The sequence below is a fragment of the Quercus robur genome, chromosome 10 (genome assembly GCF_932294415.1).
Source record: "Quercus robur chromosome 10, dhQueRobu3.1, whole genome shotgun sequence".
Taxonomy (NCBI): Eukaryota; Viridiplantae; Streptophyta; class Magnoliopsida; order Fagales; family Fagaceae; genus Quercus; species Quercus robur.
The window spans coordinates 23803440-23820252 of NC_065543.1; the positions used below are offsets into that span (position 1 = coordinate 23803440).

The following is a 16813-nucleotide window of genomic DNA, read 5'->3' on the forward strand; positions in this document are numbered from 1 at the left end:
TGTATTAAGATTGAAGAAAGCCCTTTATGGCTTAAAACAAGCGCTTAGAGCCTGGTACGATCGTCTTACACATTATCTTCTAGATAGAGGTTTCAAGAGAGGGTATGCCGATCGAACTCTGTTTGTCAAAAATGATGAAGATTATCTCCTTGTGGCACAAGTCTATGTTGATGACATAGTGTTTGGGGCAACTATCGAAGATCGTGCTACTGAATTTTCTGAGAAGATGAAGAAGGAGTTTGAGATGAGTATGGTGGGGGAGCTTACATTCTTCTTGGGTCTTCAAGTCAAACAACAGATGGAGGGTATATTTGTATCTCAAGAGAAGTATGCCAGAAACATTGTCAAGAAGTTTGGACTAGACTCCAAAAAACATGCCTCCACTCCCATGAGCTCTTTCACTAAACTGAATGTGGATTCGTCGGGAGTTGAAGTAAGTCCTACATTGTATAGGAGCATCATAGGGAGTTTGCTCTACCTTACAGCCAGTAAACCGGACATTGCTTTCAGTGTGGGCGTTTGTGCCAGGTACCAAGCTAATCCGAAGGAATCTCATCTGACTGCTGCTAAGCGAATCATTCGATATGTGAATGGTACTGCAAACTATGGTCTGTGGTATTCAAAAGACTCAAATGCTTGTCTTGCTGGGTATTCAGATGCTGACTGGGCTGGCAGTGTAGACGATCGGAAAAGCACTTCAGGCGATTGTTTTTATCTTGGTAACAATCTTGTTGGTACAATTCCTTGACTCTTTTGTGTGTTGTGTGCTTCACATATTTATAATATGATAAGTCTGTTTGTGTTGGGGCACACACCTTTTTGATTAGCTTTTTGAGCAACGTGTTTATTGTTTGTTTGTCCATTTGTGAATACTGTTGTTTCTTTTTATGATTGTTCAATCATTTTCTTCTTTTGTGTCAAAAATCCAAAAATCACATAAAAATTAGAAAATCAGAAAGCTTGATTGACATTGTTGAGTTTTTGTTTCAAAACTTGTTTTGCCTTGTACCTTTGTGCTAATGGCATTGTGCATTTTCGAGCATTGCTTGTTTCTTTGCACTCATATCTCTGTGGAAGAAATCTTGAAATCTTTGTGATTGTTGTAAATAGATCTTCAAACTTGTCATGAATGATTAGTGAATGGTTTTGTTGATCTTGAGACATGCATAGACTTGTGTCTATATATCTTCCTACTTTTTATTTTTGTTTTGCTATAAAGAGCTCACCAAATGTAAATCTCCAAATGAAAAGAGATATTGAGCTGCAAAAGCCTGTCGCACATTCTAGTATTTGACTAGGAAAAAGGGTAAGCGACCCTATATTAAAGTGAATGTTGATTCAAAAAGCCAAAGGCTTGTTCATTAAAGTGAAATGTCAAATATCACTCTCACAATGAGAGGTGATTGCCTCAAAAGATCAAAAAGATCAAATGTTATGATTAAAAGTGGAGTAAAATGTAAAGCTCCAAGTCATGTTATCAAGTTTTGTGGGAGGTCATATATACATATTTCTATAATTGAGATGGGTCACATGATCTAGTGCTAATTGTGTATGTCTTGGTTGAATTGATCATTGAAGCTTCACATTAGACTAAGGACTATCTCATTGTTGATATCCACACACAACACACAAGTTTATGTTCAATAAAATGCCATATTCATTTGTGTGATTGTACTTGATGAAATGTGTTTTCACATTCTCAATCTTTGTTAAATCAAGCACAAAAATATTTTTGAGTGTTTTAAGTGTATTTGGAAAGTCTTTTATTTGAAAAATCTGAAAATTTCAAAAATCCAGTTTTGCCCTGTTTTGGCGACTCAGTCGCAGGTATGTCAAGTCGCGTGCCTCAGCCGCGTCTTTGCGAGTAATTTTTGGCGACTTGTTCGCAAGTGGAAGGTCCAGTCGCGTGGTTTACTCAGAGATTTTCACGGCTCAGCTCGCGACTCACTCGCGAGTAGACCTTCCAGTCGCGAAAAACACTTAAAAAAATTTTCAAATTTTTGTCCTTGAGTGTTTTGGCGGCTTGATCTGGCGACTTTTTGGCAACTCGTTTCAATCGCGAAAATCGCGTGTTTTGGACATACAGGGGCAGTTTTTAAACTTTTTGTTTTTCCCTCGATCTTTTTGTGACTGTTCATTGTCCTTCTCATCTGCTCTTACCCATTCACACCATGCCTCCATTTTCGATCTCCATTATTTGCCTCTTTTCAGCTCAAAATCGTCGACTAACAGGTATGGTTTTTCTGTCTTGAACTCTATTTTACTTGTTGTTATGGTTTTCCCTCTGGATTATTCACATTTGATTGTGATTTTGTGATGGGTTTTTTAGCTCAACTATTACTCTTTGTCCATGCTTTGCTTATGGAACCTTGTGTTTCTGTTTTTGAGCTAGTTTATTTTGGTGGTTGTGTTCTTCATCATGTGCTTAGCTAGAGTTAGCTATTTTTGTCTGATCTGCTGTTGATGTCGTGTTTCACTATGATCCTGTGTGGTATCCTGTTGATGTGTTGTTGAATGTGGGTCCTTTTTCAGCTGATTATGTGGTTCTATTTGGACTCCCTCTACTGTGTAGTTCAATTTGGGCCATTTGTGTCCCTCATTGCTATTTTCTGACCATTTTCATCCAGCTATTAGGGTTTCTTCATTGTCCCTAAATTTCCACTAACCCACTGCTAATATAGTCTGTTGGATTGTGTTCTGTCATTTCCCTTGTTCATAATGCAGACTGGTCATGTCACCATTCAAGAAAGCTGCTGTGAAAGAAGGTAGTTCCAAAGGGAATGAACCAGTAATTGATGTTGATGATTACCCACCTCAACCAAAAGGGACTCGCTCTTCATCAAAGAGATTCGATCCCAACAAGTTCAGATCATATGCAGCCTATCAGTCTTATGAGAATTTCTTTCTACATGCCAAACCATTACTAGAAAGAGCTTTGGATCAGTCCTCACTTCATGACACTGACATTCCGAAATGGTTTGCTCACAAGGATTGGAATTACCTTCTCTTTGATCCGGATGACGCATATGAAGAGTTGGTAAAAGAATTTTATGCTAACACAATTGTGGAAGGCGATGAACTTAAGTGCTGGGTTCGGAAAAAGAGCTTTTCTGTCTCTCCTACATATCTGGCAGAAATTCTTCACATCAACAGACCCATTTTTTGACATTCACCGGTTTATGATGATCTTTGTCCTGATGAGGACTTTCTCAAAGAAAGTCTTGGTCAAGACTTGGAGTTCTCACACAATAGCAAATCCATCAGTGTTTCCTCTCTTTCTCCAAAACTGAGAGTGCTTACAATTGTGATGTTTCACAATTTGTACCCTTTATCAAGCACTGGGTATATGAACCTCGGACGTGCTTTGTTTCTTCATGATCTAATCTCTGATGTGGAAATAGACATCTGTGCTCATATCTTTCATGTTCTCCGCAAAATGGTTCTTCGAACTGAGTCTCGGATATGCGTTCCTTTCTGCAGTCTCATTTCACGGATCTTGAAGCTCAAGGGAATTTATCCAACGACTGATGAATCTCTTATCTCCAAACCAAGTCCAATCAACATGCGTACATTCAATGCAAGCATTGGACATAGTCGGAAGAGAGCGAAACCAGAAACTTCTGCATCTCACAGTGACTCTCAGTTTAGCACTCTCTCCCTAGATGAGAAACTTGATCGCATTGTATCCTCTGTCCACGAGTTGAATACAAAGATGTTTGGACTCACAGCTTCTCTACACCATCAAAGCACTCGATGGGATATGAAGTTTACTTCTCTTCAAACTCAATTGGATCAAATTCAGAGAAAGCTGGAAGAGGATGACTAGCCTATTCCATGACAAAAAGGGGGAGTGATAGGCATGATCAGAGGGGGAGGATATTACCTAAGGGGGAGTGTCTTTACATTCTTCTTCAGTTTCAATTTTCTCCTTAAGTTGATATATTGTGTTTTGTAAACTGTTATTCAAGATGTTTTTGTGTTTGTACCCATGTGCTTTTGTAAGCTTTTAGGGTTAATGTTTTATGCATAGTTTGTAGGCTTTATGGTATGTACCTTGCTTGATGCAGCCTTTATGCTATGTTGAAATCAGTACTTTAATCTAAATGTTCTGCATTTTGGTTTATGTACTGTCACTCTTGTGCCCTTGTAGGATTGTTCCTAGATGCATATACCTTGTGTGTTATGCATTGGTTGAGTGTTGAGCATATAAGTGTCTTGCCTTGTGCTTGTTATCTTGTATGTCCTTGTGTTCATTGCAAGTGTGAATGAGCACTGTGATCACTACCTTATGGTGTTCACTTGGTTGATCAAACCATGGTTTGTTTCTTAACTCCATCTTTGCTTGATCACATATTGCCTGTTTCATATGCATTTATAATTTTCTGCTTACAATGATCATGGTGTATTGTTGTGTTTCAGGAGTATTATGTTCATATGATTCAAGTGCTTCACAACTTCTAGAGTTAGGTGTGAGTGAGTTTTGTTCAACTGTTCCCAACTCACATGTTAAGTCTAGAGTCTGTTTTAGGGTTTTGTCACGGAATAGCCAAAGGGGGAGATTGTAAGGTTGAATTTATTCAACCATCTAATTAGCTTTATTTCGTGCCAAATTTGCTTGTAATTCAGCATTTAGTAACCCTGTATTTAGGTGGGTTTGTTGTAAGGGTAGTGAGTGAGATAGAGTGAAGATTGCTCAAGAGTGTGCAAGAAAACAGAGACTCGCGGCTGCAAGCCGCCAGAAGTAGCACACGTGCCAAGCATGCTGGAAGATGAACAGTCATGCTAGCTGGAGCACTACAGGACAAAACAGGACAACTGGCCATACGGTTAACTCGCGACTGGATCTCGCGACTTAGTCAAGCCGCGAGGTCAAGCCGCGAGCCACCCCTGTTTTGTAAAACCTGACGTTTCACATTCCTCTCCCACTCCAGTATAAATACCCCTTTTACCCACGATTGAAAGAGAGCTTCCAGAGAGAATTTTGAGAGAGAAACCCTAAAGAAAAACAAGATTGTTTCACCCACAATCTCTACCTTAGAGTTTTTTCAAATTCCTCAACTCTCTTCCTCTCCATTGTCAAATCCTTGAGAGGCATTATACCAAACCTGGTTCTCACCATCATCATCACTGTGAGACAGTTGTTTGGATTTCTGGGAAGCAGTTAGGAAGGAACCAATCTTCATTGGTTGATGCTACGGTCTAGTAGCGGAATCCGGGAAGCTAGAAAAGAAAAAGGTTCAGCGCAACCTCGTTGGAGCAAGAAGCTTGAAGGGCTTAGGTGCAATGGGTAGATTAGGCTTGGAGGGTCTATTGCTGTCCTTGTATCCCAACTGTATTTTCTAGTGGATTGTTTACCGCTTGGAGGGCGGCGGAGAGGTTTTTCGCCGAGGACTTCGGTTTCCTCTTCGATAACACATCGCGTGTTGTCTTTGTGTTTGCATCTTCCTTCCTCTCTATCTTTGCCTTTTTATTATCTGCTGTGGTTTTATTTTGTTATGGCTTAGATAGTCTTTAACCAATTTCGTATTATAGCATATGTTAAGTTTCCGCACACTAGTTGTTTGACATATTGCTTGTATTGGTTAAGTTGTAATTTGGGGGTCTAAACGTTCAAAGGTGTTTCGTACACGTTTTTGAACTTTCAGGTTCTCCCAGGGATCCCTTTCTCATAGGGCTGGGCCAAACTTCCTTTGCTTTCTTCTTTCCTTTCTAAGGCCTAAGGCCCACCCAATCATGGACTTGGGCTCCCTCTTGCCTATTCTTAATGGGCCAAACCTTGGCTCACGGATTGGGATTTCCTTGGTTTTGAGGGCCCATTTACTTTGGATCTTGTAATATTTTGAACCTCAACATATAGTAAACCAATCACACACACACACATAACCTTAGGATGCTTGTAGATTTTATGGGTATAAGGTAGCAATAATAAGCACACTTAAGGATATACATCTCCTCTATAGACTTTAAACATTTAAGACTTTACACATCCCAAGTAACCCTTTCATTGCCCAAACTTTACACATTCCAATTAGACTTTATTTCTCAAAATATATAGGTTTTTATGCTTTTATTACTAAGGGGTAGCTCAAATAGTAGAGTATTCTTATAGCTTTAGAAGGGTAATAGGATAGATACATCGCATCTCCATAATTGTTTAATATTAAATTGCTCAAATTATTAATTTTATTGATACAAAATCACTCACACACACACACACACACACAACACACACACAACACACACACACACACATATATATTTATATATATATATATATATATATGTTTTTATGCTTTAATTATTAAGGTGATGTAGCTCAATGGTGGAGTATTCTTATAGCTTAGAAGGCTACAAATGAGAGTATCTGTTAATTTTTATTCTCCATACACCAAAAAGAAAAAAAATCTGTGCCCTAGAATTCTTCTTAAAACTAGGGGTGTGTATGTGTTAGGTTAGGTTTTTTCGACTCAATATCCCAAATTCCCACACGAGTAGAAAACCAACATAATGCTGTGTGGGTTGGGTTAGGATGTTAAATTATGTTGTTTTATTCTTTGTAAAAAATTATATCTTCATTGATTATTGTGTGGGTTCTTTTTTGGACAATACCCAGGTCCAAGTAGAAACAAGGATCCTGGGCCTAATACTTGTTGTTTGGTGGATTGGGCTTGGTTCACCGCAACTATATTGGGCTGATTACGAACCAAGTTATGCACAAAACATGGATCCTACAATACATACACATTTATACATAGAAAATATATATGTATTGCACAGTAGGGACCAGTAAAGAATAATATAAGTAAAAAGAAAAAGCGAATAAAACGTCAGGGGTCCTCAGAATAATCAATAATGCTTCATTATTTCTTGAGTTTCTATTACATTATGTCCTTTTTGCACTGGGGTATGTTACAAGGTCCAAATAAGTTCAAAAGTCACAAACTTGGATAGCTCTTTTAGGCTTCCAAGACTTATGAGGTTTGAATCCCTTTGAACCCATGTATATCCTCTAGTGTTTGTCTCAGGATCCTGGATAGTGTTTTCCCACTTTTTTCCCTTTTTGAATCTTAAGGAAGTTTTTCAAAGGCTTTTATAGGCTCTAATAAGTTATTGCCGAACCGGTTTGTGCACAAGTCATATAAAGCTCCTCAAGGCAAAAAATGCAATTTCTCCTAAGTAATAAAATACCATTATAAGTGTTTTAGTGTCGTAAAATGATCCTTTACTTTTACGAAATAAGTAAAATAATTATTCATAATATTCACAATGAGAAGGAGATTGAAATAGAATATTAAAAGCTTATATTTTATTGTGTGAACATTTAAAAGAGTTCCTTCACTTGGTTCCTCGAGCGTGACGTTATGGTACCCCGAGCAGGATGTCGTGGTTCCCAGGGGTACTAGGCCTGTAATCCATGGAACCCAAAATCTCTGGTTCCATGGACTATAAGATCTTTCTCCATGCTTATTATGCAATGGAGTTTTGCCATTTCTCTTTACCTTTATAGCACCTGCATAAGAACACACTATACAATACACAGATATTCAAATAATTGTTAGTTTCTTAGATTAGGACATACATTTTAATACATATACATATATGTAAATGAATTTTGTGAGAATGATTTAGCCATGAGGATCCTAGCCCCAATTCTCACAGACTTAGTGCTTTTGCACAAGACTTGTGGGATTTGGAACTCAAGTCCAAGTAGCTTGGCTTGGGCATTGCCTTCCAAGATAGTTAGGTGATGAGGATTTTGTGGGAGAGAGTGATATCTGATGTGTGCATGTTTTGGCATATGTTTCTTTGGAGGCTAAGTGATATTTTGAATGATCTCAAGGACATGGGATGAATTCCTCTACCTTGGCTCTCTTATTTTGTTCCTTTTCTCTCCCCTTTCCCTTGCTAGGCTCTTAAAGCTCTAAGAATGATATTTTAAACCTCTGACCTCTCCCATTTTTCCTCCATCTGAATCCCCTCTCTTCCCCCTTTTTTTGTCCTATGCCTAAGTGTTCCTTTTATAGTGGACATGGTTTGGTACTCTGGGCGAGGACGTCCTTGGTCTGCTGGGTAAAACCATATCCTTTGGAATTTGAATAAGTGCATTGGGCAGAGGTTTAGCTTAATTAGGCAATTAAAACTCAAAAGGGGCATTTGGCTTTAGTTATAAATGAAAGATTCCTTCTTGGAAAGTCAAAGGAGTAGGTGGGCTGCTCCATGTACTGGATGACAGCTTTAGTTGAAAATGACAATTGAGAGGAAATTGTGGGGAGGTGTCATGCACATGGGGAAACTGAGTTTTCCATTGGTTCATGCATTCCAAGCAAATATATGAACCAAGGGAAACCTTCAGGATCCTCCTTTCACTAGAAATCACTCCCTTACTGACCAAACCACTTCTCCCTTACTTTCCACTTAGGATCCCATAGGCTTGGACCATGGGTTACAAAGATAATACTTGATTTTGCTGGATTTTTTTAATGGTTTTTTGCTAAAAATCTAAACATACACCTTGGTTTTCTCATATGTCAGCCAAAGTCCTCTTCTTAAGGCTTCAAAAGGACACATCAAGGTCCTAGGGCCTTGATGTTCTTCTTGCTGCATATCCTCTAGCCTGACTGAGATCCTTACTGCATGTCCTCTGGCCTGATCGAGATCCTCTTCTTTTTTTCTTTATTATTATTTTTAATATTATTATTTCTTTCTTTTTCCTTCTTTTTGGGACTTTGGGCCTTCATGATCCTTCTAAACTTCATGAATTGAGCCTTTTTTTGTTAAGGCCCATGGTCTTTCCTTACTTTTCATGGAATGGGCTATCATGTAAAATTTTGGTCCTCAACAATTATTCAATTAAGTTTTTAATAAATGATTAAAATTTAAATAATTTACAAAAATTATATTTTGAATTTCTAAATTCATCAAAACAAATTCAACCAAAAAAAAAAAAAAAAAAAACCAAAACAAATCATATCCAGGAAGAACTAAACCATGTTTTATGCAACCCATTCACCTATCATGCAGAACTTACTTTGAAACTATTGAAAGCTGAATGGATTGATACTCTCTTAGAGCTGATTGTAAATTTTCTCCTCCACTCTTTGCAAAACATTTGCCTAAAACTACTGCATCCAAAACTAATTAAATTTAAAATTAGTTAAATATAATTTAAAAAAAAGAGACATAAACAGGTGAAAGGAGTAATTGAAACCAAAACTAAAAGACTCCTACTCTATTACCTTTTTGAATTCAAAAAGAGAACTCCTAAATAGATTGTAAACTTTTCATCTTCTCTTCGCTCTGAAACATAACATGTTGCACTTAATAGATACTAGAGAAAGTTAATTAAAATTAAGACATAATCTCCATCATAATTACAACTCACACAGCTGTTGTTACCATGTACCAGTTGCAAAATGTTCCAAAAATGAGGCATAAAATTTGTATTCCAAATTTCCAACTCCACTAGTACTCTACTTTTTATTTTTCTCTAAAGGTTAATATTTTTCATTCATCGTAATTATGAGTTAATGTATTTTCTAACCACAAAATAACTAGGAGTGTGATGTGATTTATTAAAAAAAAAAAAAAAAAATCAACTGTCCAAACTATTGGGAATTTAGAGCAGTAATATAATGAAATAACAAAATGATCTAGTAGACAAATTGAAAATTTGATTGAATTTGAAGCACAATTGAATGCTATCCTTAAATAATATTTGCCCCCACACAAGAGTTGTTAAAGGGTTACTATAAATTTGATCCTAGGATACAATTTGAAAGCTTGAATTTGTGTGAAAACACAAGAGCTGTTTAGATCTCCAAATTAAAATTATGGCTCGATTGATTTTACTCTAACTTAAACTAAGTCCGGAATAGAGTAAATGTGATTGAACAAACAAAATAACTACTCTAAGCCATATTCATCAAATCACAGTAGTAAAATAAAAGCTAAAGGAGTAGGGAAGAAGAATGCAAACGCAAGATAACACGCCGATGTGCTATTGAAGAGGAAACCGAAGAACTCGGCAAAAAACCTTTCTGCTGCCCTTCAAGCGGTAAATCAATCCACTAGAGAATAAAGTTGGAGTGTACGAATAACAAAAGACCCTCCAAGCCAGGTCTACCTAATGTACTTGAGTTCTCTAAGCTCCTGCTACCAACTGACTTAACGAAGCATTGTCTTCTCTAGCTCTTCGGATCCCGCAATACGCCTGATTGCATCTGCCAAGCCTCACCAGCTTCTTTTGGCAAAACCCCAAAGCTTCCTAAGTTTCAAAACACTTTCTACACTCTGAAGAGGTACAAATCTCCTCTCAAGGTATGACAATGGGAGAGGGAAGGAGAAGAGGCTAGAATGATTTCTCACTAAGGATGAGTAGCTCTCTCTCTAAAAGATGTGTGTGTTGTAGAAAACCTATCTAGGGTTTTTCTCTCTGAATGACCTTCTTACAATTTCTGTGGGTAATGAGGGTATATATAGTATGGGTGAATGGTAAGAAAGTCACACTTAAAAATCCACCAGGTAGAATGTACCTTGTGGGAAGGCCTTACCCACGAGACACTCACGAAACTGACAGCCTGGCATGACTCTTCAGCTTCCAGTCATGTGCTTCTTATGTGGCTACTTTGAGGGTTAGCTTCTAGCTAGACACTCGCGAAATCCACTGATTCTTCATTTTATACTCGATTCTTCACCAACTTAATACTAAACTCAATGCAATAAAATCCCACAAAAATACAAGGAAACAAATTTATACAATTACAACACTTTTTGTCATGGAATAAAGCCAACATAAAATATAGTTGTAAATTACAACTTTACACAATCAAGTTTATTGGGTTTTACAAATAGTAATTTTAGAGAATACTCATAGGTTTCTTGTGTTTCTAAGAAAGATAAAAGAGAAGAAGTTGAATATGAACCGCAATTTATACCCAAGGAATTGTGACATTTCAATAGACATATTTTCATTTAATATGCATATTTTCAGTTAATAGATATATTTTCATTCAATAGGCACATTTCAATCAATAGACACATTTTCGTTCAATGGACACCTTTAATATATACATCTAATATGAAGGGTTATAACCTTTCAATAGACACTTTTTGGTATATTCAATATGAAGAGTTATGACCTTTCAATAGGCCATTTTTGGTATATCAAATTTGAAGGGTTATGACTTGTCAATAGACACTTTTTGGTATATATATTACAATTTATAATGTATATTCCTATATATACAACACAAACTAATCTTGAGATGCAACATTTTGTCTCTTATTCCTTTCCATAGAGAACTAAGAAATAAAATAACATTATTTTCTTCTGCCTAACTAATAAAACTTTGTGCTATTTCTTTTAATATCTTTTTTTTTTCCATACATTTTTGCTTGCTCCAGCTCAAAATTAATTCATTCTCAAAAAAAAAAAAAAAAAAAAACCTCAAAATTAATGGATTTTTTTTTCCATTCAATAGCTATTCTGGTGCATCACATGAGTTTGTGACTGGTTTGTGTATATATGTGTGTGTATGTATGTATTAGTACCTAGGAAAGAATGCATCTTTTATTTACAAAATAGAAAATCGATATATTTGAACATTGATAAATTGCCAACAAACATACAAGGATCATGAAATTATGGGAAATAGAATTTAAGAAAGAAAAGATTCACATTTTCCGTCACACGAAAACACACTAACTTCCAGCTTCTTTGTGGTCTATCTAAAAAGGTTGTGGTTCCTTTGTGGTAGACGCAGTTATTTTGGCATTTAGGTTTGTGGAGTTTGAACCAGTAGAGATGGGATTCTTCAACTCTATCGACTTTTCTGTATTTAGATAGAATAGAGAAACAAGGGACCTATAATAAATTTGAAGTCTGCTATATTATTAATCTCATGGGTTTCTGCTTTGCTACTTGAATTTCCAAAACCCAAAACAAAAAAGTAAAAAAGAAAAACCAAAATGTTCTCCAATATTCAAAGACAAAAAAACATCACAGCTAGCTATCAAGCAACGTGCGGGCATGAAATGCTTCCGAGTTATCCTTGCCTTAAAGAGGTCAAATCTTGGCACAAATTAGTATTTAGTACATCAAACATATAAAGTTTTGTCAAATTTCTCCATTCTCTCGGAGCCGCCTTGAATATTTTATATTTGCTTAGACCAAGGGGAGACATGCCTTGTTCACACTGTAAATGGAGCAAATATATGGAGATCGCATGGATCTCATAAGGGTATACTTTATTCTAGCAGTTGTAGGCTCCTTTTGAGTTCCAATTTTATTAATTTAGAATTTTCTTGACTTGTTTTGATACATGTATAGTCACACACAAATCATGTGTATTAACTAAGTTAAATACAGCCCTCTCAAAAAAAAAAAAAAAAAAATAGTGTTAAATACAGCATAAATACATACAAGGCCTAAATAAGTCTGAATTTCTACAATTGAAAGAAACAATTTTTTTTTTTTTTTTTTTTTGAGAAGGACCTTTAACTTAAATTAAAAAAAGTCAGCAAAAATCAGCTAATAGAACAGAGGGAAGGTGTGGAGGAACATCCTCCATCCAAACAAAAAAACCACTAATATGTCTTGCATGTTTAGCTAGGTTGTTAGCTATAGAATTGCCCGATCTATAGGTATGAAATTTTTCTTTTTCTTTTTTAAAGGCATCTATAGAAAGAAAATTGTTTTCATAGCTTATCATTTAAAATTTAGATATCTCTGTCATGAGCTAGCTCTCTTTGAGGATCTTTTTTTTTTTCCCAATAAGGCATGAGGCAATGCAAGGTCAAGCATGCCTATCAAAGTTATAAATTCTATTTTGGTGATATTTTTAATTTACCTATTATTAGAACAAAAAAAAGGGTTTGGCTTACCTCTAATACTTTTTTTTTACTGGGAGTCTCATTTTGTATTAAATACACAATGGCAAGTGGTAGTAGGTTTTAATCTTCACATTTTATTTAGTTAGTGGGTAATGTGATAGTTTCTCATTAAAACAAAAAGAGATTTCAGTTAAAAAAGTATTAGAGGTAAGCTCAACCCCAAAAAATATAAGCACCAAAATTGCAAAACACTCCTATATATCGTTTAAAGTTAATTGATATGGTATATATGCATAAATATATATAAATATATAAGTATTCATGAATACAATTTAAAGTTCTTAAATTTAACATAAAATCAAGTATAGTATTAAAAAAAAAAAAATTGATAACACTTCGACTATAAATCAAAATTAGGGCAACTTGTTTTTAGAAAAATTTGACAAATCCCTCAAACAATTGAATAATTAAAGAATATATATATATATATAGCCTTTCCAACCTAGATTAAAACAATCATATTGACTGAACCCCTAATAGGCCGAGAGGATTTAAAAATCGAGACTAAAACAAGAGGGAATTTTAAGCTAAATGGAACAAGGGGGTTAAGCATTTTGGCATAGCTGTTAGTTCTCAGCAGAAATAGAACAAAATCAATAATTTTGATGTTTACGCCCAAGTGTAATTCCAACCTGAATTTTATCATGAAAGTTCGAATTTCTTTTTATGTTGATTTTTGTCATATAACAATCAAGAAACAAGTTCGTTAATTTGTTCTTAATCAACTAAAAATAAGGACAATCATTGTGCTAAGAAGAATTCATTCATTGAATTTCTCCATATGTGATTCACACAATATGTGAACGTATAGGATGGACTTCCTGTCCAATGTGTGTCGCCACTCGCCATTACATACTGCCGGTTAAAGACTTAAAAACTAAATCTTAAAAATCAGATCAAAATGTCACAAACGTATGGATGAGAATTAAACAACTTATCATCGATCATCTCAACCAAATTTAGTGCTACATCCCAAAATTCCTGGATGGTAACTGGCCTAGATGATTCACCACATTTTTTGTTAGACAATGAATGTTAATTAAGAAAAAGAAAGTAAATATTTATATAATAGAGCTGCATATTTTCCTTAGTCAGAAAACAATTAAGGATAAATAACAATCAAATGTCAATTAGAAAGAAAAAGAAAAAGAAAATTATTCACTCTCTCTCTCTCTCTCTCTCTACTGAGTGAGAGATGAGGCATTGCCTGTGGACGCAGAAGATGAAGAGGAAGAGTTCTTGTGATTATGCATCCAGACTTTGAAGACTTGCCTACTGACCCCAATTCCTCTACAAAACCTCTCAATCTCATCCTCAAGATCCTTCCTTTGTAGCTTCCACCCAAGCTTCTCAGCAAATGCCAGCATCTTCTCCTTCTGATCTGGTGTGAACTTGGTCCTGAACCTCTTCTTGCTAGAGCTCCTCTCCCCAAGCTCACTGCCGCCACTGTAGTCCATGAGGTCTGCGGTGGTGGTATCTGCAGAAGGGTCACGGCTAGTACAGCTGAGTACAAGTCCTCTACCATGTGGGGGTACATAGGTGACCTTGCGGTGAAAGTTGCGGTGACACCCACATGCTGCACATTGTAGGCTTCCATGAGAGGTATCATCTAGCGTGAACTCTCCACAGCCATCTGTGGCATAGCTGCCTAGACTCGCTGCATGATTTCTCAAGCACTCTCTGTATATATCATTTGTGTTATTGTCACCCTCCATCTCTCTTTCTGTCTCTCTGTCTCTCAAAGGTTCTATCCTGTTTGATACTATATAATGGATCAAAGGAGGGTTTGAAATTACAATCAAGCTCCTTGCCCTTCGTGGCTAGGATAGATAGGATATATACAGTTATATACTGTCCACGCTTTGTAGCTTTTTATCTACTTACGAACAAAAAAAAAAAAAAAAAAAAAGCTTTTTATCTACTTGTATTGTGTATGTGCAACGTCGTGGTTATTTTTAGTTGTTACTGAGAGAGAGTACGGCAATGATTATTATTGCGAGGATTCTAGCCTTTTATTTTTATTTTTTAAAATATTTGGCAATATGTCACTGTTTTGAAACTATATAAGTATGTGTTCCTGTTTCGAAACTCGATTTTATTAAAATCGAGTTTCAATGAAAAACTCGTTTGGTTTAAAATCGAGTTATGACCGATCAAACTTAAAAAAAAAAAAAAAAAAAAAATCGAGTTTCAATGAAAACTCGCTTGGTTTAAAATCGAGTTATGACCGATCAAAAAAAAAAAAAAAAAAAATTGCACTCAAGTTCCATACCTATAGTGGCGTTTTGAGGCAATTTTTTTTATAAGTTTGATTGCCTCATACTAGGTTTAGGGAGCCCTATAGCAGCGTTTTAAAGACCTATAGTGGTGTTTTTATACAATTTTTTTTATAAGTTTGATATAACAAGTTCAGGGAGCCCTATAGCGGCGTTTTAAAGCCCTATAGTGGCGTTTTAAATGAAACTCAAGTTCCATACATTTAAAAAAAAAAAAAAAGTTTGATAGGGCATAACTCGATTTTAAACCAAGCGAGTTTTTCATTGAAACTTGATTTTGTGATAATTGAGTTTCAAAACAGGGGCACGAATTTATATAATTTCAAAATAGGGGTATATTGCCAAATATTTTAAAAAATAGGGGTAAAAGGCTAGAATGCCCTTATTGTTGCAAACTCGGTTTATACACGTCACTTATTTTATACGTTAAATATGAACATACTAAAAAAAATTGTGGACAATTTGTGTAAAATTATGGAACTTTTTTTGATAAATTGGAAAATTTTTACACAAAAGCAAAAGCTATAAATATTGTGTATATGAAATATACAATAGTGAATGCATGTGCAAAATATTTTTCTTTTATCATGCAAGCCTTTCTAGTTTCTACAGTACATTATGAGCTTTTATTTTCTCTGTCACTTTTATGTTTTAAATTCGGACATTATATTTTCAACTTGTAAAATGTGTACATTAGCATATCAACTGTAAATATTGTGTAAAAACAATGGATATAAAATGAGTGTAAAAACCTATTTTTTGGCTGCATATTGCAATTCAGGCAATTTTACAACTGTGAAATATAAAGCTATTTGTTTCGATGGAAAACCTTGTGTAAAAATAGTTTTTCAGTGTTTGGTAGTATAAAAAAAGATAAGTCAAAGGAAAACTATCTTTGGTCAACATAATAAGTATGCTTATTTTTAGGGATTGTTTTCCACTACATTTTTTTTGGAAAACAACTCTATCTCATTGCAAACTAAATAAAGGAAGTTATGAGGTTGTTTTTCAACTCATTTAAAGTTACTACCAAATATTGAAAAATGAGAGAGTTTTATAAAAAATGATTCTTGGAAAATGACCTGTTTTCTAGAAAACATCATTATTGAAATAAAAAGAGCGAATCTTTATTCTTGGCAAAAAATTGGACATGCCATACATTCTTTGTAGTACTCTAGGTAGTAGTTAATTTAAAATGGGGGCTGAAAATTTGATTAATTCCAGAAATTATTTTCTTTTCCATTGTGAAAATAATGCTTATTTTATTTAATTAAACAGGTTTAGTTCAAATGATACTTCTCTCTTATAAGAGTAAATTGAAGGGTCGTGCGGGGGTAGTCAATTTAAGGTCCATATGTGTAACATAACAAAGGCTTAGTTTTACAACCATTTTGTTGATATACTTTTTTTTTTAAAATTTCTTTTTTAATTTAACAACTTCATCTTGTTATGTTAATTATGGTAAAAAAAAAAAAATTTATTAGAATGGTATTACACTTAAATTAAGTTAAAGTAGAATTTTTATCTTATAAAAAAAATAATATTACCACTTTAGTCATATAAAATGTTTTTCTTAAAGATTGGACACTTTAATGCTAGATAGCATTCCTTTTATGAAAGCTATTGGAATTGGCTCATATATATTT

General features: G+C 35.1%; 1 protein-coding gene across 1 annotated transcript; it reads right to left on the reverse strand.

The window, feature by feature from the left end:
• Positions 1-13926: 13926 nt before the first annotated feature.
• Positions 13927-14726, reverse strand: LOC126703239 (zinc-finger homeodomain protein 10-like). The gene has a single exon (XM_050402194.1). It carries the CDS (start codon positions 14604-14606, stop codon positions 14073-14075), a length of 534 nt encoding a protein of 177 aa, XP_050258151.1. The 5' UTR covers positions 14607-14726; the 3' UTR covers positions 13927-14072.
• Positions 14727-16813: the final 2087 nt, after the last annotated feature.